This window comes from Mycetomoellerius zeteki, unplaced genomic scaffold (assembly GCF_001594055.1).
Source record: "Mycetomoellerius zeteki isolate Tzet28-1 unplaced genomic scaffold, Tzet1.0 scaffold58, whole genome shotgun sequence".
Lineage (NCBI taxonomy): Eukaryota > Metazoa > Arthropoda > Insecta > Hymenoptera > Formicidae > Mycetomoellerius > Mycetomoellerius zeteki.
In genome coordinates, this window is record NW_017257588.1 from 903,229 (window position 1) to 928,201 (window position 24,973).

The 24,973-nt window shown below is 30.7% G+C and overlaps 3 protein-coding genes across 3 annotated transcripts in view; 1 reads left to right on the forward strand and 2 right to left on the reverse strand.

Moving 5' to 3' along the window:
• Zw (glucose-6-phosphate 1-dehydrogenase Zw) overlaps positions 1 to 8,613 on the reverse strand; it is a 10,641-nt gene extending 2,028 nt beyond the window's left edge. Inside the window, 3 exon segments of the mRNA XM_018456464.1 lie at positions 1 to 42; positions 474 to 598; positions 8,409 to 8,613. The exon segment at positions 1 to 42 is cut by the window's left edge and continues 9 nt beyond it. Coding sequence (XP_018311966.1) covers positions 1 to 42; positions 474 to 598; positions 8,409 to 8,427 — 186 coding nt within the window. The 5' untranslated portion in view covers positions 8,428 to 8,613.
• Positions 8,614 to 9,249: 636 nt separating this feature from the next.
• LOC108728106 (coiled-coil-helix-coiled-coil-helix domain-containing protein 1) lies at positions 9,250 to 10,676 on the forward strand. The gene is made up of 3 exons (XM_018456466.1): positions 9,250 to 9,346; positions 9,580 to 9,713; positions 10,369 to 10,676. The coding sequence occupies exons 2-3, from the start codon at positions 9,584 to 9,586 to the stop codon at positions 10,599 to 10,601; spliced, it is 363 nt and encodes a 120-aa protein (XP_018311968.1). The 5' UTR covers positions 9,250 to 9,346; positions 9,580 to 9,583; the 3' UTR covers positions 10,602 to 10,676.
• Positions 10,677 to 10,807: 131 nt separating this feature from the next.
• Positions 10,808 to 13,050, reverse strand: LOC108728105 (uncharacterized). The gene is made up of 8 exons (XM_018456465.1): positions 13,018 to 13,050; positions 12,326 to 12,507; positions 12,065 to 12,251; positions 11,862 to 11,990; positions 11,581 to 11,766; positions 11,218 to 11,485; positions 10,966 to 11,155; positions 10,808 to 10,890 (listed from the first exon to the last, which is right to left on the reverse strand). The coding sequence occupies exons 2-8, from the start codon at positions 12,429 to 12,431 to the stop codon at positions 10,808 to 10,810; spliced, it is 1,149 nt and encodes a 382-aa protein (XP_018311967.1). The 5' UTR covers positions 12,432 to 12,507; positions 13,018 to 13,050.
• Positions 13,051 to 24,973: the final 11,923 nt, after the last annotated feature.

Here is a 24,973-nt window from a genome sequence, read left to right on the forward strand (position 1 = left end):
CCACCAAAGAGTCGGATAAATTTTCTTCTTGGCAAGGTCACCCTGTTTGTCATCAACAAATGCAATATTTAAATTATAAATAAAATTTGATAAACAAAAATGAATGTATGTTTATTAATTATTTACCCAGTTAATCTTCGAAAAATTACAACCCTGGCGGAAAAAATTATTACGAAAAAATATAGAAAATAACGAAAAAACTACATAGAGACAAAATCTTAGAAATTCTCAATTTTTCGTAGATATTCGTAGTGGGACGTAGAAAGGCGTTGTTTGAGGGCGAAGGATTTCTAGGTTTTTCATAAGTTAAAATTTAATGCATTTAAAATTAACTAAGTTAAGTTAAAAAGTTATTAACTTTTTAACTTTTTTTTTAACTTTTAACGTTTTAACTAGTTACTACCCAACACTGGCAATTACTTTGCAACTTTACTTTGCATATTTTATATTTTCTTTCAAAGTTATAAACTCACAGACGCTCCAAAGGTAACAAACACGTGCGGGATGAGCCTATCAAAATGAGTTCCTTCCAGATGATCCATTTCTTCTGATTTCAGGGATTGCCTGATGTACTGCAGGCTCTCCTCCGTTGACGCTCCTACGATCAACATTAGTTTCCATTGAGTGACATTATAGCTTTATTTAGTTTAACAGGATGTTTACTATCTAGAATTTTCAAGGAATTTCCTTTTTATCCTCGAAATATTAAGAATTTGTATGGGATTTTACTGGATGTCAGGGAAATTTTTAGAATTTTAATGATCGCGTTCAACAGACTCAACTGTTGCGGAGCGGATCCGCTCGCTGCTATTGGTGTATTCTTCTAGATCATCCACTAGTAGCTCATGGATCTGCTCCGCAACAGTTGAATCTGCTGAACACGACCATTCTCAACTTAAACTTTGTTTCTTTCTGAAAACATTGTTTCTCTTTAATAATTTTTTTATAATACAAAATGTTGACAATCAGTTTTAGCAATAGAATTTCTTTGATTGTGCTGCGCAACCCCTAAAAGTTTCGCAGCTTTGATTGTGGAAAACGATGAATATAATTTCGTAGAATCGTTGTCTTCTGCTAATTTTCAATATATAGTTTATTTTTGCGTTACTTGCATTCTAATTTATTTCAAAATTGCATTAAAAAGTTCTCCAATTTTTACCTGCAATTTTGAACAAAAATACTTAAAAAATCCGAGAATTCTTAAGGAATTCTTTTACAAGATTTCAATAAACACCTCCTGTATTATTTGTAATGCATTTTATCAATATTGTAAATGCCTATCTAAATGAATTGTTATTAAAAAGTTCCATGGTATACCACGTTTTTATCAGTATTTTTTTATTTTAGTCACATATAGTTAATTTGTTATACGTTTTTATATATGTGAATAAGTAAAAATTATTGACAAGTTACCTTTTTTGAATTTATTTTTCTAAATTTACATTTTACAAATACACACGAAGTTTGAAAAGGTTAATATAATGCAACACACTTGGTGAAATCCATTACTGAATTAAAAAAAATTTTAACGTTTAAAATTTGCAAACGTACGATGCCTTTTACTTGTAAAAAGCATCATACGTCTTTCTACTTGTAAAATCAAATTTTATGCTAAAACAACATTACGTGTAAGCAATAAGAATCTTATTTTAGACCGTAACATGTAAGAACATTATCAATATTCGAAATTAAAATGTCTATACCCCAGTCGAAGTTAGATCTTTAATGCTTAAATCATTCAATGTGAATTATATATATATTATATATGTACTTACATATACGGAGTATATCATACACGGAGAGAATTTTCTTTTAAAATTTAGTTGTAGTCCTTCAAACTGCGCGCTGAATTAGTTTTCCGGACTTATAAACGCATTGAATTACTTAAGCATTAAAGATCTAGTACAATTACAAGACGCAAAAATTTCGTTTTACATCAAGTATAAAATATAAAATTGTAACATGTACTATCCAGATGAAAGTCAGACAAGCAGTGACCGTCAAAATTATAATCTGAAAGCCACGTCCATAGAAATAATAAATAATTATAAGTGATGCTAATATAATGTCAATCTTTAAAAACAAACAATAACCAGCTAAAGGCGAATACATAATGTCACTATTTGAATCTCTCTAAAATGCTCACATAAGAGTGGTGCAAAAACTCCGTGTCTGATTGTAAATTCAAAATATTTGATTGTGTGTGTGTGTGCAATTGAATCGGACTACTTTATCAAGACATCTATGAAAATTATCTACGAATTTGCTGATGATGGTTTGAAGTAAACCGAAATGTCCAAATAAGTTTGTATCGACAGTCATTATACATTATTAATATTATGTAAATGTTATTTGACTATTATATGAATTGCGCGCCAATTTCTGCGCTGTGTTAACGCTTTCATTGCCCGTATAATCTATTATTGTTTGAAAAACTAACTTATAAAATAACTTATAAAATAACTTTTCCAACCCTGAAAATTAACCACGTGGAAATATTCACATATAATATAAAAATGTAGAAAATCTTCATCTCTCGGCATGTAAAGAAACTGTGATTTTGTTTTCGCTAAAATCTCAACAACTGAATTTCTTATAAATCAGATAAATTTTATATTCTTCACAATCATGGTAAAATTTCCTGCGCAACAACACAATAATATTATATATCCAATGTATGTATATCCTATGAAAGCTTCAATAATAGAAAATTCTTGTCTTTACATTCTTGTAAATGTTTACGTTCTAAAATTCACCTTGAATATTATGCCTTATGCTTGTGTCGGTTAATATGAAAAAAATCTTTTTACATTTACACACATAATTAGTTATGAGTTTTTTGTGTAATTTGACATCATTCAAAGATAACTGCGAGATTTTATAGATACTAAAACTACTTATTTAAATACAGGAATAAAAATAACTTTTCCAATTGATTTTTGAAAAAGATCATCATGTGTGTTACATTACAATATCCATTCACAATTTTTTATTACTAAAACAATTATTTAAACGTTAAATAAGACTTGATATTTGATATGTAAAAACAAAAAAGGAAACTAAAAACACGAGAAAGATGTAACAAGTATAAAGTCCAAAAGTTTTCGACCAAAGGATACGAAAAAAGTTTAAAATGAAACATCTTTACAATGAATCATTTTTTTTTTTAATATATTCATCTTTTACTTTTCAACGCATTTTTTTAGAAAAGTGAATTAATTTTTCTATATCATATTTAAACAATATTCTGAATTTTTTTTGTTAAAATGATTCAACACTGCAGAGATTACTTCTTTATTATTTATATATTTCTTTATTGGTAAATTTTATACTTTTTTTAAATAATTATAAATCTTTATACTTTTTCATTGATAAATTTTTCTCTATGCAAACTTTAATTTTAAAAATAAAAAATGATCACTAGATAATAATTTTTACTTTCAAAATTGAAGTAAAATTGAAAAAAATTTTATTTTCCAATTTGCGCGGAAAAATATTTACTATTAATGAAAAAGTTAGCCCTACAGTTAAATTATTTTAAGGACAAAAAATATTTTTGATTGCTTTTTACAATAATCAAATCATCATTCTATAAAATGTATTAAAATAAACAGAATATAATCTGTTAATATTGAAAAATAGAAAAGGATTGTCTCAATTTTATCATCTTTTATATCCTTGGAGACCGGAAACTTTGAAGCTTACTATAATGTACATGTCATGTGAAGATTAACGACCTTGAGAAATGAAAAAAAATTTATTAATTTTATTTTTCCCCTATATTTAGCATGCATTGTACACAAAAGTTCGAAGATCACATATTTTATGTATTTTTCACATTTATAATCACACACCGTGACAGAATACATAATATCTATTACTTATATCACTCATAATACGATAAAAAAAGACAACGCATAATTATCATTTAATAACCATTTTTTAAATTATAAGTCCAATGTTTTAAATTATTAGCTTTCAGTACATTTAGAAGAAAAATAATAATTTTGTTGACATTGATGGATTACTAAAACAGATTCTGATATATCATTGATCAAAATATGATTGTTAATCGCGCAGTATTTTGAAATCGTCACCACTTTTTAAGATAGAAATACGACACTTGAACATAGTTGAATTTAGTTTATAACTTACACGAAATAATTAATGGCGATCTACGAATTCGCTGAGATTATATAAAGACCTTTCTTTTAACTTACTCGATAAAGTATTCATGGTTTTCGTCACAGAATTCATGGTTTTACAAACAAAGTCGCACGGGAAAGACACGAAAAAAGACACGTGATCGACTGACTATGAGTGCCAGCAGGTCTCTTGCCGATCTCCTTCGACAATCTCGCCGCTTCACCAGCGAAACCTCGACTGAGCGTCGGATTTGCCTTGCATGCGAGTACCACGTACAATCAGGCAAACGTAAATGCTTACGAGGCAATTATGAAGTACCCTCGAAGATAGATAAATCGATCACTCAATTATTTTCCATAAAAAATTCAATTCCTTCATTATTTTAAGAATATATTTAATTCAGTAGAGAGTAAGTAGAAAATTATATGGAATTTTCAAAATCAAATATTTAACTTGTATTAAGTATTTAACAATAATAACAACCAATTAACTAAACATAGATAAACATAGAAAACATAGAAAACATAGAAAACATAGAAAACATAGAAAACATAAATACAATGATAAATGTAAGTCTATATGTTTAAGATAACTTGATCATTGCTACAGTAAGAATTTTTATCTGTCTAAGTAGATATTCTTATATAATATCTAAATTATTACAAACGCCATTTTGACATTATTACATAAAATTTATCTATTATTATACAAACAATACCATTTTTTACTTCTATTTTAGTTTTTCAGTATATTCCTCGGCAATCTATTGAATACAAAGATAAGTTTTTACCAAGTTTTGATAGTCATGGATCATTACGCTATAAAATAAGTATCATAAACAAGTGATAAGTTTTCTTTATCAACGAATCTGATTACATAATCGTACATTCTCCAGCGTGAGAATTTGCTATTACTCAAATATTTTATTTACAAGTAAAAGTCGCGGGTAGATTCTATTTATACAAATGCATGTGTAATGTATACTGAAGAATATGGCGCATTTCATAATGACAATGACTCACTTGCATTCTTATGCATCAACAATGTATGCATTACGTTGCTAAACTTAGTTAAACCTCTCTTGCAATTCATACAAACACTATTTCCACAGAAGAAAAGTTCCAGCGACCGTTAGAAGCACCGATGCGTCTGAAATCAACGAGGCATCTGTCTACGAACTAATCTCGAGGGTATCGTGTACACCCATCACCGGGGTATTGTGTATTATTACATGGCCTGTTCTTTTTAGCTAAACTTTTTGTACGGTTCATTTTTGTTCTCTTTTTTTCTTCAATGTGGAGAGAAAAGGGGAGAAGATGAATCGTACAAAAAGTACAGGTAAAAACAACTGACCTATATTCGTATTGTATATTGTTATTGTGTTTTTACTATAGTTATTATTATATACATAATATTACAATTTACGTGGAAATGTGACGTTGAAGATGACGCATAATAATGCAAAAAATAAAATCTTTGAAGTGGAATCTAATTCTAAAGAGTGTAAAATCCCACTCTTAAAAATTGACGATTGAGTTTCTTTTTTCAACACTGGTTCGATCTCGATTGTCACTCTTTGCCACTCTTTAGAATTAGATTCCACTCCAAATATCTTAGGGAGATATAGAGACAGAAGAATGCAAAAAATAAGATACATTTAAAAATTGTGTAAAAGGTATGTTAAAGATGTGTTTCACGAAAAAACTTACAAGAAATAGGAAAATATTCACAAAATGTTTAACTAACTTAAGTAATAATTTATTTATTATATCAGATTATAAAGTTTAGAGAAACGTTGTTCGTTTGTTATTATGCACGCATAAAAACAGTGGATACCACGCACATATCATGCATACGAAGATACTCGTATTGTTATAAAGTCTCATGATAACGATTGTCCAGCAAATGGACTACTATCAATCGAGAGTGCCGATGAGTACGCAGTTCTTGAATAGCATCATAGCGATGTAATGTTTCTTTGTGCTTCTAATTTGAAGGACTTCCAATTGATAGTAATCGGTTTCATTACATGTGTGCGCGCGATCTATTTGATTTTCCACTTAGAGGTTTAAGACCTCCACAATGGTTTGATCGATGTTTATGACCAATTGTTGAATTTGAAAACGATTCGTGCAAGATTATTTTAAATCCGATTGTTTTGATTTATTTCATTACTTCTAATATTTATTTTACCTTTTTTTGTCAAATTAATAATTTCGTTATCCAGTTTATTCGGTGGAAAGAGATGCATTTCTGCCGAATCCAATAAAGTAAAATTGTCTCAATCAATTTGTTAATCAAACCACCTTTCCGCAACAGAAATGAATTATCTATTATCATTTAATATCATTTAATTTATGATGTGCAATGAGATTTGTCAATCGTCAAGAAGGTACATTTTTACCTTTATATATATATATATACACAATTGATAAAATTAAAAATTGCCGCTATGATTCTTTATTCTTTTCTGATATAAATGTTTTCTGACGATTAAGATTATCTCATTTAATATTACATTTTAGATTACAGTAATGCATTCTGTTGAAACTTTGACATTGTGTGCGAAGGTTGGAAGCACGATATCGGAATGACGGAACGTGAGAGAATTTTGAAATTTAAATTCCTTGTTGGCTCACTTGAAATGCACATAAAATATAGCGATCGTGACATAGTAAGATTAAAGAATGATTTTAAATTTAGTTAAACGTGCCTATTTCCTTTTATCCGTAATACAATTTGGATTTCATTTCTTATCTATTCATTTCTTATCTATCACTATATTCCAAGGATGTAAGAAGTCCAGTAATAACGTAGGAATAACAATATTTTTTTATAGAACTTCGTAAGATAATCGACAAAAAAACTTACATTCATTCATCATGTTTATAAAACAGTTTATTTAAAATTTTTATATGTATTTATTACTTTAAAAATTATTTAAAATAATATTATGAATTTATAATAATCGCATTCCGACTCACTGATTCTAATAATACATTCTTACGAAAGAAAGTCTAAAGTCATCATAATTATAAAGTTTATAAACGATGAAGAATGTAGAAACATAATTGCATTTGTGCAATATATTTCTTTACATGTGCCTCGGGCAAATGACGCGGACCTACTTTTCAAGGCGGCCCGTAATGAATTAAATTAACTCACGACTGCGAAACACTGTAAATAAAGTTATGTCAAAATCTAGAGTAGCCAAGCCGCTCTCTGATTTCGAGATGCCAGTTTCGTTTCAGTATACAAGAAACTTACGTCATTCTGTCGTAACGTCTTTTAAGTACTATGTTCTCTATCATTTATTCCAATATCTTTTAAAGTCACAAACTACAAAAGGGGTTTTTTATAATTAAGATTTTATAATTAATTTTTCAAAATATCTAAAAAATTTTGTTAATTTAATCGACAAAAGCATAATATATATATATATATATACTAATTTATATTTATTTATTTATATATATTATATTAAATTTTATGTATGCCTATAAAAATAATTAAAAAACATATAAATAAAAAAAAACGAATATAAATTACAGTTTTTAAGTTGGGGAACTTGGGGGGATTATTAATATTTTCAGATTTGATTGCGTTGAAAGTCCGACAACCATATCGGCACGCAATTATCAAAAAATATTTATTATGAATATATATATAAGAATCATTTAAAATTAAAATTTGTTTACATTTCAAAAATATAGATATATATTATTTCAAAATATGTACTTTAAATGGAACAGAAAATATTTTGCGTCGATTATCTCGAAAAATGATAAATACGTGATAAAATGATCACATTATGTATCATGCCACTCTTTAAAAAAATTCAGAGACCTGAATTATATATACAAAATCTGAAATTTCATCTATAGATTAAATCGCGTAAAAATTTATCAAAACTGTAACGGTACACATTATATTTCACGATAAAGACAGGCGATCCTCGTCATCCGGTCATTATCGCGTGCGTGGAATTTATCACTACGCAATCGCTCGCGATCGCGCGAGGAAAAAAAATTACATCGTACGATGCATTATCGATGAGTTTTCTCATAACGACGTCGCCACGTCGGGCGCGTTTTAATCTCGAAAACACGTCTGTCCCTCTCTTGTCTTCTCCCGCGATTTAATTTTATCGGCGAGCCTTTTTGCGCCGTTCTTGAGAGCGCGTGCGTTATATCTTCGCGAAATATCTTAAGATGCACCGCGCGCACGAAAGGCATCCGTCATTTTCGGTCTAACAGACTCACTTCTTTGGTGCCCCGCCATTCTTGATTCTTGAACCTTGACGCTACCCTGCTCGATGAAATTCCCCCTTCGCCGATTTACTTTCGGCACAGCCGAATATACGTCCGTTTCGCGGCAATTCGTGTTGCCTTGCCGCCAAAACGACACAATCACGCGCAACTTTGAGGCAGTTATTGAGGTTAAGCATTCGCAGGCCTGTTCTTTTAGGCTAAACTTTTGCACCAGTTCGTCTTTCTTCCTTTTCTCTCCGGGAGGAAAGACGAGGAAGGAAGATAAACTGGTGCAAAAGTTCAGCCAAAAAGAACAGATATAATGCGAATAATGTTCTCTTCTTCCTCTCCATTTCCAGTATTCCTACAATTTCTTATCGTCCCCCCAGAGACTCTTCTCGCGATTTCTTCATCTTCAGCGCGATAAAAACGGCGCGCGATTATTAAACGATTTTAATTGCTTTTAGCACGACAGAGGAAAAGAGAAAAAGAGACACGAATTTTCTCTCTTAAATATACAGAATCTATTTTTTTACGCAATTTTCATGCATTTTATTCACACGAAACATACGTGTCGACTGAAAAGGTGAAAAGAAAGACGAGAAGTAAATACAGGATTGCATTCGAAAGAGAACTAATATTTGTTTTATCTAATTGATTTTTTATTTGTTTTGATCTTAAGAAACTGGACTTCGCGTTTGTGTATATTCTGATAATTCTGATATAGCAATAATTTCATGCTGCGTGTTCTATGGCACTCTATCGTTTTTAAATTGCGAATGCGAAAAGAAAACACGATCGAGTAAAACACGAGGGAACACAATTGAAATTGAAAGTATACGCTGCCGCCATCTGGTCGCCCAGGGTTGCATTTTCTTGAAACTCTTGAAAGTCGAACGCGATTGTTGTTGCGACCAACTCCGGCAGACGTTTTTGCAAGAAAAATTAATGTACGTCTAGTAAAAGTTTTTAATGCTTATCAGAATTGTATTTTGATTTTAACTGTGTTTATATGTCGACATAAAAAAAATCATGTGTTCATTAACGTAGATCTAATGAAAATCTTAACCTCACTTTCTTAAAGAAATTTATATATAATTCTAAATTATTTTACTCTCTCTCTGTATATTTATATAATATTCATTTTTGTAGTTTATCACATGATAAATATATTACATTACAGAGAGATGAAATTGACGTCGATATTATTTCGTAAGACAGCGAGACAGCCACAGAATGAAAAGAAGGTGCCTTTTAAGGAGATTTTGCCGTTACAATTGAGGAATTTTGTGAGCGGGAAGAATCAGAGAACAGCAGGTATATTTAACTCTTCGGAACTGATGGGGTTTATTGGTCCTATTCAATTATATTACTTTGGAATTGACGGTGGATCTCTATTTGCTCTCCACTCAATTATAAATCTCTGCCAAGATTGTCAAACAATTCAATTTTCTATTACATTTACAAATTTAAATTATTCTTATTAAAATATATTTAGGCTTGTCTTCATAATATATGATTACCTAAAAATTAAAGGTTACCAAGAAATTCATCAGTGAAATTCATTCATGAATTGCTTGATAATCTGTAATTTTTAAGTAATCGTATCGTGAAAACAAACCTTAGTGTGTTGATTCTTTTTAATGTTTATTTTGATTCCTTGAAATTAATTAGTGCCTTTTAATTAATATAAATTAAATGGATCTTACAGATCTATCGTCAGTAACTGTATCATAGATTTTGGTATCAGCTCTAAAGGGTTAAAAAGCAATTTTATCTTTTTGTTATACGACCTCTAGTTATACATTTGTTATAATACAACTGATCATAGAGTGTAAATTTCATTCTGCACAGAATGTATCAATATTTATTACAATTGACAATATAATTAACATTCAAGAGAATTTTATAATTTTATATATATATATATAATTTTAATATATTTATAATTTTAATATATTTCTATTTCCAGAAAAGGGATGTTTATTAGAAATGTCCTTGCTTTTGACGTGTCTTGAACAAAATGAGTTTGAAGACAAAAGATGTATCCCACAATTCAAAGCATTAAATCAATGCTACCAAGTTTACACAAGTAATATGGAGCGTATACGTTCTTCAAAGGAACAAATAGTGCCTGTACCTAACAGTAAGAACTTGACGCATAAACAGGTTACATATCTTCTAAGAAGATATCCTACAGTATAGTGCTTTTCTTTCTGTAGTGCTACATCAATGCATTAACATATAATACATTGTAAAACAATTTAGATTATTATCATACTTAACACTTAAATGTATTAAAAACTGTTTCTGTAAATATTTATGAAGATCTATAAATGTTTATTTCCATTTGTACAATTGTCTTATTAAAGTATGTACATATATGACGATTTTTTTTAAATTTAAAATAATTATTTTCCATTTTTAACATCGACGATATCCTGTTTATCAGAAACTGTATGCAAACGTTTCAACGCAAGCCGTTGCGAGTAACCTAAATGTGATACAATCTATTATGCAAAAGTTTGATATCCACGCATCCATATAAAATTGTACATTAAATACATACGAATTGGTTGGTCAATGGTGGAAATAATTGGAGTTTTCTGTATGATATTCAACTGCTGCTCGATTCTTTGTAAAGCTTTATAATTCTCTAATTGTCTATCTTTATAATAATAATATGTACAGAATAATGTTATAGCACAAAGTATTAAAGCAATTTTTCTGCACAACCATGTTGTACTTAGCAGGTGCGCCTATAAGAGAAAATGGAATATTATTATGAAAAACAATTTTTTTAACTTTATTATAATATTACCTTATCATCTGGAGATTGAAGAATAATCTTATCATAATATTGAACAAGTATTCTTTCAATCACTATATTCAAACTTAGGATACTAAAGAGCGCAACTCTTGCATCAACCGTTCTTTTAGAAGAACTGAATAATGCACAGAGAATGCAGCTGACAGTATAAAATATAATAGATTGAAACCAAGACACTTCTCCGATAATCCAGCTTTGGAAAGTACGTATATATGAGAAGATCTCATAAAGTAGCTCCTTCTGATCTTTAGCCGATTCTCTAAAATTTCATCAAGAGTTTCAAATCAACAGTTTATAGTAATTTCCATTTGACTAAATTTTTAAACATTACAAAAATCATCCTTACAAACTCACTTAAAATCCGACACCATATTACTGACTGTATCAGACGAAGTCTTTAATACAGTTCCGAGTTCCTTGCCATGATCTAAAAGCTCGTTTTGAATACGCAAACCCTCCTTTTGACTGTTCAAAATTATACCCTGCATTTCCGATGCTTCTAATAGTTGATCCTTCATTCGGGAAGATATTTGAAACAATCTAAATATGTAGAGTGATTAAATATAGTTCAAATATGTAGAAATATGTGAGTTTTTATATTTCACATAATATTAGAGTGTTATGTATGCACTTACAGCTTTACAGTAGTTTCAACTTCAGTTTGCCAAGCTTCATGATTTAAAAAGAAACAGATATGAGTTGCGTGAGTGTAGAATTCATTGTAAACACTAAAGGCTCGGTCTGTCATGTCGCCAATGCATTTCCTATGAAATAAAATATTGACGAGTTATTACAAAATTAGGCATAAAATATAAGTAACAAAAAATACTCGTTTTACCGACGCTCGTCTTCTGTTTCACTGAAATGGCAATTGTAGACTGTGTGACCAGAATCCTCTAAGAAGCAATTTGCTAGGTGAAGGGCAAGAAGCGAATGTTCGTGATCGTTCAATTTGTCGCAGTTGCTCTGCAATGTTTGGAGCGCAGCATGCCAACATTTTCCATGTTGCGGCAATGATGATTTTGCTAAAAATGATATGTTTTTTATGTATTCCCTGTTAACTATCATTCTCATCAATTACCACTTTTCAATTTCTTACCTTTTATCAAAGAATACTCTTTTTCTCCCAAATCTCTTAAGACCGTATTGCCATTACTAGCCATTACTAATGTTTCATAGATAATAAATAACAAAAGCCAAATCATCTTGGAGTTAAATGTACAGCCCTTTCAGATTTTACGAACTTTCAGGAAATGTATATTAATGTAGTCCTCCATTATTCTGTTAGATGACACATTTGAAGTAAATAAAACAATTTTACTGTTACGATACAGAAAAATACAGAGATAAAATACATAGATATAGGGTATGTTTTATATCTATAATTATATCATACTCATGTGAGGGCTTCACGAGCGAATGAAAAGCGACAATTAACTGCACAGTTAATCAAAGATAAAATTAATAGCAAAAATACCACAGTTTGAGCTTAATAAATCCACAGACCCGACCTCCAAACATTTACAAACATCTACGCATTCACATACATTTTTACATATGTACATATACTTTTAAACGATAATATGATAAACAGCTGGCGAAAAGTCAAAATAAAGCTAAGTTAATTAAAATTGAAACTATCGTTTAAAAAAAAATTCTGTTGACTTGGAAATACACTACGAAAATTTAAAAAAAAATAGAAAAATTGCGTTTTTCGGAATTTTTGAACAAGAATTTGCACGATTATTTCAACTTTTTGATCTGTTTGCGAACAAAGCACATCGTTCTCACTCATTATTCACGCCAATTATTCGAAATTGCTGGTAATGACACATGTTAGAATTTGAACAACCAGTAACAGACACATTAAATATTTTTGAAGTCGGAGACCGCAGCGTCGGATTTGAATCGGCTTGTAACGGACAGTTCCTCAATCTGGCGCGACTGTAAACACCTGCGCTGAATTGCGTCTGAATCCGTGGCTGTTTGCCGTATACTAGCGCCCTCATAGAAGATTCGTATTTCATGGTGACTGGGGAAAATAGCAAGTGGCAGAAATCATGAAGGAAAGAAGAAATCTCCTTCATAGCACAAAAGTCAGTATTATAATTCTAGTAAAATTACAGCAATTAAATTTGACATCATTATGTAACGTTCCAGTAATAATAGGTCTGTCTTTTGTAGCTGAACTTTTTGAACAGTTCATATCTCTCTCTCTCTCTCTCTTTCTCTCTTCCCTTTTCTCTTTAACTTGAATAGAAAAAAAGGAAACAAGAACCTCAGCTGTAAAGAACAGGCTTAATATTACAGTAATATTTCAACTGCAGTTACTGCAGTTTTGTACTCCAATGGTTTGAAAACGGAGGCTCTGTATATTTTTCGTATCCCTTGTGCACTTCGGGTGCATTCAGAGAACGTATTAGGCCGGAATCAGACTATACATTGAAGATTGAGGTTGAAGATTGAAAAATTCAAATTTGACCAATCGAAATGAAAGGAGCTAAAATTTCTTTGTCCTTATTGGTCAAATTTCAATCTTCAATGCGTTGTCTGATTCCGGCCTTATGCCCGTGTCACACTACGCATTGGAGACTGAGGATTGCGAATTGAGGATTAGAATTCAGCCAATTAGAACGAAATGGATTAAACTTAAAATTACTTGATTGGTCGAATTCTAATCCTTAATTCGCAATCCTCAATCTCCAATGCGTAGTGTGACACGGGCATTAGGCTTGGTCTTTTTGGTTGAACTTTTGCACCAATTCATCTTCTTCTTTCCTCCTGGAGAGAAAAGGAAGAAAGATGAACTGGTGCAAAAGTTCAGCCAAAAAGAACAGGCCTATTGTAATATAAATAGAGAAAAGTTTAAGAGCGGCCTTTTTCGTGTGACGCGTACGCCAGCATATCAATGTCTACTTTTGCGATAAGGAAACTATGGCCCGTATTCATAGTCAGGCCTTATATTTAAGGCTTCCTTAAATTTATCTTCAGATGCTCTACGAATTATTTTATTGGCTACTGAGCATCTAAAGATAAATTTAAGGAAGCCTTAAGTATAAGATCTGACTATGAATACGAGCATATAAGTATCTCATATCTATTTTGTAAAATTGTTGTTTGATAAAATCGTAGTGTCGAAAATGAATGTGGTGCGTGTCCGTACTAATAAGAGCCAATCCTGGCAGCTCTTATTAGCATGGATACATCAAGAAAAGGAAAGTTACTTCTTAAAAATAACGATAAGTTATCGTTACCAAGTCAAAAAAGTAAACTACTTACTACAGTTACTATAGTTACTGATTTTCAAAAGTTAGTAACTCGTTATCGTTATCGTTACTTGAAAAATAAACGATTCTTTTACGTTACTTTTTTATATAATATATAGTTTTAAAATCTTCGAAGAAACTATTTTTTTTCGGAAAAGATCCGAAAAAGACGAGTTTTTCACATTTTTTCCGCAGATTTTCTCAATTTTTTTTTAAGAGTAGAAAAATTCATGGAAGAATGAACATGTTTGTAAAACCTGCCATATTTGCTTCTTTATATAAATAAGTTTAGTTTAATTTCCTTTTGCAATTTGAAAATAGCAATTTTAAATAAAAAATTACTTTCGTAATATTTTTAAAAATATTAGATAAAAAATAACAATATTAATAAAATTTATGTAAAATTTGCGAAATACAAAAAGTTTAAGAAAAAAGATTTTAAAATGCTTAAAATGTAAACAAAAAATATTTTATTTTCGATACGTTTATGAATACAGCCAAATTTATATATTTTTGTACTTGCAATTTTATATTTAAAAATTTTAATAGAATATTTTTACACTTAAATATATTTTGACTTAAAATTGTTCTTAAAATGTATAAAATTACGAGAATTATTCAGATCTAGGAATTAGGATATAGTATATCCCAATAGAATTATAGGAAATAGAATTATTTAAATAATTTGGATATGAATATACATTATGCGGAATCATCTGAATTATATATAAAATTGCAAAGATTGAGTAGGATTACATCAAAATGTCATAAACTTGTCAAATTTTACATCTTTTATTTACAGTAAGCAAAAGTTGCTACTCTATTATATCATCGTTTAAATATCCTCTTGGCAGTCTTTCAGATGGCAACATTAGCGATACTATCTTCCTCGATTATAAAATCGTTATTTCTTAACTTCGAACTATCACAAATCGTATTTGTGATACATTTTATCATTTAAATATATTCTCATATATCTTCCTATGGCTGCGAAAGAATAAAGTTTTACCATGGGGAGTCCAAGTATGAAAAAGCGGAACGGAATCATTCTGATCGGTTAGCTTTTATTCTGTTTTCTTTCCGTTATTGTTCCGTTCCGCTGTTTCTTTCTCCATTGAGACGTACCCTTAAAATTATTCTTAAGACGATTTTAAATATAATAACAAATCATATCACACATTGTAAATATCGATCAAAGATTGCAGATTGAATATACAAAAATTATGTCATCAATAGGTTCAAAATATAACAAGTAACGACAAAAGTAACTAAAATTCGTTACCGTTACCGAAAAAATGTAACTATGTTACTGTTACAGTTTATTATAAAAAAAGTAACGCCGTTATAAAAAAACCAGATCGTTTTATAAAAAAAAATAACTTATAACGGTAACGTCGTTACAAGAAACTATATTATGTTACACAAAATGCTAATAACATATCCTATATTGGTAATTATAGAAATAAGTTTACAAACACAACATAGGATAGTAAATATATATATATAAAGTCTCATTATTAAATGATTATTTAAAGTGTTAGAATCAAAATCTCGCATAAACAATTTTTAATTTGCACACCTATATTGAAAGAGAATTAATTAACTCAAAAATGCCAATGGCATAGGTTAGATTATATTGGCATTAGGAATGTACATTTTTTATAGTTGATATATTTCTTTATTCATATATGTATTTATTATTCATTTTATTTATATATATTATAATATATTATTTAATTTTAATAATGTGTAGTGTTTTAACATATATATGGTGTTTTCCAGCAAGAGACAGTATAACCCAACATTGTAACACAGACTAATCATTTCATTTTTGTTTAACATTGACAAACAGGGATATAATGATTCACTTGCATGTTACACTATGTTGTTCGTGTGTCTTATTGAAAAGCTTCTATAAATAGTAATACATAGTTTTAATATAAATAATAAATATATCTACACGCTTTATAAAGAATTTTATAAATCAGTTTTGTTAGCATTGATCGTTTACATGTTGAGCTTAGCACAATTTAATAAATTACTTTATACACATTAGCAATGCAAATTCTATCTTTTTAGTTTAATTTTTCTTTTATCTTTTAATTTTAACCTCGGTAATAAACATTTTAAGATTTGGACGTCACATTTAACCAAATTATGACGGGTAATTTTTAATTATTGTTTGTGTCAGGAATCAAATTTATTAAAACTATTATTAGACCTCGTTAATAATTTTTCATTAATCGTTTAATTGCGACCACTCAAGATGATAAATATTTTTGGCTACAGTGTCCGACATTGATGTAACGGGAGTATCGGTGTGCCATTAAATCAAAGAGTGAAATTATCGAAGGGGTTCACGATTGAAGCAGCGTCTTGGCGCCGTTGGCTTATCGCCAGCGTCGCTTGCCATTGAATTCGCGTGGACCGAAAATAAGTGAGTCGGTACGGTAAACAGGCGGTACAGTGACACGGGTTCGATCTCCTCGCTTGCCTCTTAAAGACCGGTTTAACCGAATAAGCGCGGGGACATTTTGGGATCATTGTTCGGCCTCCATGGCTATCCTCCTCGTAACTCGCATGAAGACGCCAACAACCAGAGACGTAACTACAGCATAAGGATGTAGTGCGTGCACATGCACACATACGCTCCGCATGCTTTGTTTTATATCTCCTTATTACATAAGATTTTATTTCTAGAAGTTGATGTCGCTTACAATATAATGATCATCAAAAGATTATGAAATTAGATAATCTAATTATGTGCGATATCGATTTATTTTTAATTTTACACAGAATGATTTAGCTAAAGTATATAAAAATTTAGATAACAGATCTGAAAATAATTTTATTAGATTATCAAAATAATTATGTATGATGTTCAAGTTAATTGATGGAATAACAAAATTTTTGCAGCATACATTGCTCATCATGCTTGAGTTTCCTATAATTATTTTTAGATATACTTCAACAAAATTATTTTTCGATCTGTATATAGATAAATTAGATACTTCGGCAAAATTGTTTTTTCAGTGCAATTTAAAAAAAATACTCCGGTTTAATTTTTTAGAACAATATTCTCATAGTTCTTATTTCAAGGCCGTATTAAGTAATATTTTATGATTCTAATATGGATCTGTGATTGCAGGTTTATGATATCTTAACTAGGTTGTACTTAAGACGGTCATAAGAACCAACTTTTTTTTATTATGTAGCACTACCTACTAGATAATAATAGTACATAACAAAGGAGAAAATATATTTTAAATTGTGTATATGTGTATGTGCTTGTGTTATATGAAACTCTATTTTGATATATATATACTGATAATTTTGATATCATTATATATATATATCTTGTTTCATATATTTTATATTAATATTTATAAAGAAATATTTAAAAAGAAATATAAAGTGAAGTAGTATATTACACGTTAATAATATCATATTATACATGTTTGAGAAGTGGGAAGATACATCTAAAGATAAAAGCTATATTTGACCTAATGTAAGTCGCAAGTTCGACTTACAATAAACCATTATACTCTCCTTGGCTTTTACATTTATCCTCGGTGACATTTGTCGGTGGAAATATAGCCAGGTTCTTTAATAGACTGTCTTTGTGACTATTATTTCGTATGATGCTTTTGACGTCAGTTTCTCACAATTACTATCATTACTATATATATAATATATATCACCTCGAATAAGATATTAATCGCAACTGACTTTAATCTAACTTAATACGTGCACTAAAGAACAATTTTGCCGAAGTATCAAAAAATTTAGCTAAATACAGATCTAAAAATAATTTTGTTGAACCATTAAAATAATTATATGGAAAACTCAAGCATAATGAATAAAAAGTTGCAAAGATTTTGCAACTTTTTAGCATTTTAGCAACCAACTTGAACATCATACTTAATTATTTTGATGGTCCAATAAAATTATATTCAGATTTATGTGGCTGTATTTAGTTAAATTTTTTAATACTTTAGCTAAATCGTTCTTTCTGTATGTATACATTATAAAGGAGGTATCCAAAGTTACACAACCGATAGTGCAAAAATCACGGGATTATAACGAAATTTTTTTACGTATACCTACAATGTATACATTTTATGTAAATATACATTCATATCCTTTTCACAGTGCATACAGTCTCTGATTTGTTGCATAACTTTTCTTTTATTTCTTCTCAGGAAGACGATCTTCTCTTTCTTATATCAGCGGTGATAATTTATTAGAGTAATATTGTATGCAACTAAAATTATCGATATTCCACGTGGCGGACGAGTGATCTCAATGCCAGACGACAATCGATCACCCTGAGTGGGAGACGCGCGGCCTCCAAGAAAACGAAGGGGAAAAATATCGCGCGGGAGAGGAGACGATCGTAAGAGGAAGGCGGTGACCGATCGATCACCTGAGCGGCGGCGCGTTCTATGCTATTGACAAAGTACCTATACGTATGTATACCGCCGCGCCGGAGCAAATCATCCGCGTCTCCAGCCAGCTTGACGTCAAGCTCGTCGCCACCGCTCCCCGGTCGCGGGGGGATTAAAAATACCCCCGACCCCCTACGAGGGAATAGTCAATGTCGGATAATTGCAGTTTCGATTTGCCCCACATTTGTGCCCCTGTCGCGCCGTGTTGTCTGAAAAATGTAAAGGTATGAGCAAACGCGGTCATCGATCATGTATCTGAAAAATTCGCGCTTCATTCACGCATGTGTTCGCCATCGGATATATTTGTTTTTCGTTTACGCTTTTGCGCCTCGTAGCTTTTCTCCCTTAAAGCTTGTACATTACGGTTTAAACGCAAAAATCGCTAGGGGATGCAGATAAAAACCGAGTTGAAATATTCCAACGAAATAGGATGAATAAATATATGCACAGTTGTGCAAATAGTAATATCTTTCTTAATTTAAAAAAAATTACATTATTAATGCTATTTTAATTTAATTTGATATATTAAAATCATACTCGGTAAAAAATTTTTCATGCATGAATATGTATAAATATGTATAAACATACATAAATATTCATAAACATGTATAATCGTATATGAAATATGTCCATACATGTTCATACATCTCTTTCTTTCGTAAAATTACTTTTTAGTGTAATAGAAATAATAATAGTAATGTGAAAACGTAAAAAATAAAAGGATAGGTAATTTTCCCATTGTTCGTTTTAGAAAAAAACAAGTTTGGAAAAATGTAAAAAAAATTGCTACACAATTATGCATAATTTTGTATATAATTACACAGAAGTAATTTTTTTACATTTCTTCAAACTTGAATTTTTCTAAAATAAATAATGTGAAAATTACCCTTTTAATTATTTTTAATGTTTTCACATTACTATTATATTATTTCTATTATACTAAAAAGTAATTTTACGAAAGAAAGATGTATGAACAAGTATGGACATATTTCATATAAAATTATGTAGTTTATGAATATTTATACATGTTATGTATGTTTATACACATTTATATATATTCATGCATGACAAATTTTTTACCGAGTATTTTTGATCATATCTTTGAAACATTTAAAACATTTCTCTTTCTCTTCGAAATGAAATTGTTAAATTTGCCATGTAATATGATATGAGACCGTAATATGAGATAAGAAAATTTTTTAAAACCGTAATATAATAAGAAACATACACACACAAATGACTACAAGGGAACCGTTAATTTGCGAAGTGTTAAATGGATTTTAATAAAATTTTGTATATATATAGTTGAATTTTGAAAATATCAGTCGAAGCAAAAAAAAACGGTTGATTAAATCATAATTCTGGAAGAAATTTTAAAATATTTTAAGGAATCTACACGGAGAAACAATTTTGTTGAAGCATAATACAATATATATCCTAAAATATATATGTGGTATCCGAAAATAGATTTGAAAATAATTTTGTTGGATCACCAAAATAATTAATTAGGAAACTCAAACATAATAAACAATGTTACAAAAAGTTTTGCAATATTTTAGGAACTAGTTTGAACATCTTATATAATTACTTCGATAGTCTAACAAGATTTATTTTCAAATCTGTATCTAGCTACATAAATTTTTAGATACTTCAGCAAAACCATTCTTTCCATGCAATATTCAAATTTTATTTCGGAGATTATTTATGACAGCAAAAAGTTATTCGATTAAGATGTTGCACGTCGTCTTCGATCAGGTTACGATGGCAAATTCATCTTCTTCATCGTCGATATCGCGGATGCATCTTTCATCAGGAAAGCAAAAAGCGGATCGAACGTCGGATAAACGCGACCCGCATGTTTAATCGAAGTTAAATAATGCAAGAAAATGTGTCGAGTTTTCGCTTGCGCGTTCGAAAATAGCCGATATCAGGTGCCGGTGATGAATGAGAGCGTTTAGAAGCGAGGCTGCCAGTACGTACCGCGGGATAACGCGAAGCGGATGATGGTGATATTGTGATTAATTGACCCTTGCAACCTTTGCAGTGAACCAGGTCATTTGCAGGGAACCGATATATCGGTGCTCTAGGCTCGGCACTAATTCCTCGGACACGATTCTGGGAGAGCATGACAGAGCTTCGGCTGTATGGAATCTGAATAGGATTGATTTCACCGCTTGATTTCTAACGTTTTCGATTGCAACGAGATAGCATTGAATAATTGATCGTCGAGATGAGGATCGTGTGCTTAATTATCGTGAAGTGTCACTTAATGAAACACTTCTCTTTCTCTTTGAAATGAAATTTCAAATTCTGTTAAATTTGCTGCATTGTAATATAATATAAGACCGTAATATAATAAGAAAAATTTTGAAAACCGTAATATAATAAGAAACCACGCACACACAAATGACTACAAGGAAACCGCAATTTGCGAAGTTTTAAATTGATTTTAATAAAACTTTGTATACATATATAGCTGAATTTTGAAAATATCAGTCGGAGCAGAAAAACGGTTTTAAAAAGTACAAATCACCCCTTATAAATAAAGCAGTTTTTATTATAGCTTTTTTTGCTGTATCCAAAACTAAAAAAAAAACGTTTTATATAAAAGTTTTAATAAAATTATTTCTATTCATCCATGTTAATATTTTTAAAAAATTACTTCCAAATTCATAATTTTAAAATTATTTTTTTTAAATATTAATGTGAATATATATAGATAGAATAAAGGTAATTTGGTAATAAAACTTTGGTATAAAACTTTTTTTATATCTTGACTAGTTTTTGAAATGTAATAAAACCCGCTTTACTTATATGTAATTTCATTCCTTAAAACTGATTTTTTAAAAATTATTTATTTGTGTAACCTGTTATATACAAAATTTTATTAAAATAAAAATTTGACGCGAGGTTTTCTTGTAAAAGTTTATAACGAACGTTTGATAATGAAACAAAGATGTGAGAATTAATTGACGGAGTACAATTAAGCGACATTGTATGGTTGATTGCAAGAAAAAGTACATTTAGGGAATACATCTGAAAATAGTGCGATATTGACGCAAATTGAGTGCTATATCGAGTTATTCAAGCCGAGCATTATATTAATAGACAATAATGATAGGCAGAATCAAACGGAATGTCGTAACACACGCTTGGAAGATATCGATCGCGTCACGTTAAAAACCCAACGCTGGAATTATAATTATCTGTAACGTAGGACGTCGGTTCCCGATGGCAAGGATAATCATATTTATAATTAGTACGAATGATAGTTTTATCATCCTTAATTTTCGAGAGTCATACATGGACACTATCCAGTTGTTATTTCATCTCAAAGAAATCAACCGCTTGCCCGGATATTTCTGTAAAGAACTATGACCGCGATATACGACCCACTTTTCTACTGTTTAATTTTCCTCTATATTTAGTTTAATGAAAACAGAGCTCATATTCGTGGAGATGCTTTCATTCCTTGATATATTTTTACATTTTCATAAAAAAATGTTCTTGTCTCATTTTTCACGTCCACCTTTTTTTATGACCAAACTTTTATTCTCTTTCATGTAGATAACATAATGTTATCATATTTAAATTCATAATTCAAATTGTATCAAATTGGACTTATTTTAATAATTCTATTTGAGTTATTTTTAATCATTCCTGTAGGTCTGCTTCTACTCAATTTATCTATTAATTTAACTAAAACAGAGTTTATTTGTCGTTGATTTAACTAAAACAATTTAACTCAAGAAATGTTTTAATTTAACTTAAATTTAATTTATTAATTATTTAGTGCATAAATGTTCATCTGTGAAACGCTATTTTGAAACGAAGTAATTCAATCACAGAAATGGGTTGATTTGATGTGATTGTTTTTTTAACTACATATTTTGTATTAAAATAACATTTTGACACACTTGGAAATTAAAAATTACAAAATGTTATTTAACTTAAGGAATAGATTTGAACAAATCTTAAATTGAAAAAACGGGCAATTAAGAGCCTTAATACGCAGTAATTAGTGCGATTATATTTTCAAACAACATATGTTTCACATCTTACATAATTATAATGTTCGAACATGGAGACTTTTCATGCTACACTCTGTTACTATCCTCATACGACTACCTGATGGTTTAATCAAGAATTTTGAATTATGCAAGACTGTTGATGGCTCGAATTGAGCCGAAACGTTCGATCGCTATAATTATGTAAGTGATGTGATGTGAAACATGTTGTTTGAAAATATAATTGCACTAATTACCGCTTATTAAGGCTCTTAATTGCCTGTTTTTTCAATTTAATATTTATTTAATATTTGAAGAGCTCAACTTTAATTATTTGTTAGAATAGATTTAAATTTGATCCTTTAATATTAAACAGCATAGACGAATCAGAGAAATTAACACATATTATGATAAAATTACGATATAAAGATTAAACTAGGATATATGATACATATGTTAATGATCACAATACAATAGATAAGCGCCTATATCATGGTAACCGCGTATTATATCGGACATACATTATTATGTGACATGATTAAACATCGCCGATTTTATCCTGTTTTCACGGACGGTAATCAATAAATAGACATGTATAATACATATCCGTCCGATATGTATCAGTCAAGTATGCTTAATGACGTTACTCTCATTTACCGGACATGGCATAATTGAATTGCCCTAAATTCATACTCACGTTGAGGTTTTGCGCACGAATCCGCTCGTAATATATTTCTTCCTTTTAATCAGAGCATAGGTACGTGAAACGTATCCGGGAAGGGTTAATATTTGCATAGTTATTCAATTTCAGTGTAAAAAGTAAAACAGATGAGATCTCCTCTAGCGGAAAATAATTGAACGAATCAAATATTCATGGCGCGTACGCGAAGAGGGCAATATTCCAGCGTCGATTGGTGACATCGTCCTAAAATACAATATTTCTCCTCGTCGAGAATGACGTTGGACCGATATAATTTAGTGCCCGTCTCGGGGATCACCCACGCGTGACGTCGTGTCCATAATTATTATCCAGCTGCGTGCACTCGAATGGGTGGTACGAAGAGAGCGTTTCGATTTGGGTCCATCGGGGTTCTAAATGTCGGGCCTCGAAGGAGAACGAGGCACCAGATAGAATCTGTGATGAATGTCAAGGATCAATGGGACCGTTTCGGTAGTGAAGGTCTCTCCTTCGTTGATTTGCTTCGTTTTCATCGAGCTTTGTTGGAGAACACTCTGACGCGCAATAAACGTCGGAAGAAAAAAGAAAAACGAGGAGCAAATCACCGATTTCTTGGCTCATTCTTCACGCCCGATATACGATCCCGTTCTTCTTTTCCTCGCCAAGAGAGAAATAAATCCGTCCGCGCGTCCAGTTGCTAGATGGAAATTTCCGCCAATGCAATGCCGACGGTTTCAGATTTAATACCCTGGCGCCGAGTACGTCGGTGGTCCTCATATCTCAAGGTGTCATCCATGCGACAATTTTACACGCGCTCGTTGATTATTTAGTATGTATCGCGATGTCAAGCGCACCTGGCGAGAAAATTCAATGTGTGTTTTAGTGTATAATTAATCGTCCGCGATGTGCGATCAACCGAAATGTTCCGACATTATTTTTTGCTTATTTAAAAATGCAGTGCTGTTGGAAACGCTTTTCTGAATATTGCTTGATGAGATAAATTGGGAGAAAGAATAAAATCGGAGATTCTTTCATACGAATAAAATAATATTAGTTCTGAGAATTTGAATGCAAGAGAACGAGTCAAGCCCGCAATTTGCGAGATCTGTTTCAAATACGATTGCATATTCAGAGTGGATCTTACAAATTATGCACCTACCTCATTCTTGCCTTCGGCCGGTTTTTGCTATGCAAACGAATCTGGGTCAATTCTAGATTGGTGCTTTCCCGGCAATCCTGGCCCTTTCGAAGAATTATCTTCTCTAATTTCAGCAGAAATCTTGGCAGAAACCACTTTATTTTCGAGGCCAAACCGCTAGTTTCGGTAGCCGAAAGTCAGCAGGGGGA

Bases quoted from the DNA above. Each gene is read 5' to 3' on its own strand.
- LOC108728105 (XM_018456465.1), bottom strand. From the start codon at position 12,431: ATGATTTGGCTTTTGTTATTTATTATCTATGAAACATTAGTAATGGCT. The intron at 12,252-12,325 runs GTAAGAAATTGA...TATCATTTTTAG, and splicing joins AGAGTATTCTTTGATAAAAG to CAAAATCATCATTGCCGCAA. The intron at 11,486-11,580 runs GTGAGTTTGTAA...ATGAAATTTTAG, and splicing joins AATATGGTGTCGGATTTTAA to AGAATCGGCTAAAGATCAGA.
- LOC108728106 (XM_018456466.1), top strand. From the start codon at position 9,584: ATGAAATTGACGTCGATATTATTTCGTAAGACAGCGAGACAGCCACAG. The intron at 9,714-10,368 runs GTATATTTAACT...TTCTATTTCCAG, and splicing joins GAAGAATCAGAGAACAGCAG to AAAAGGGATGTTTATTAGAA.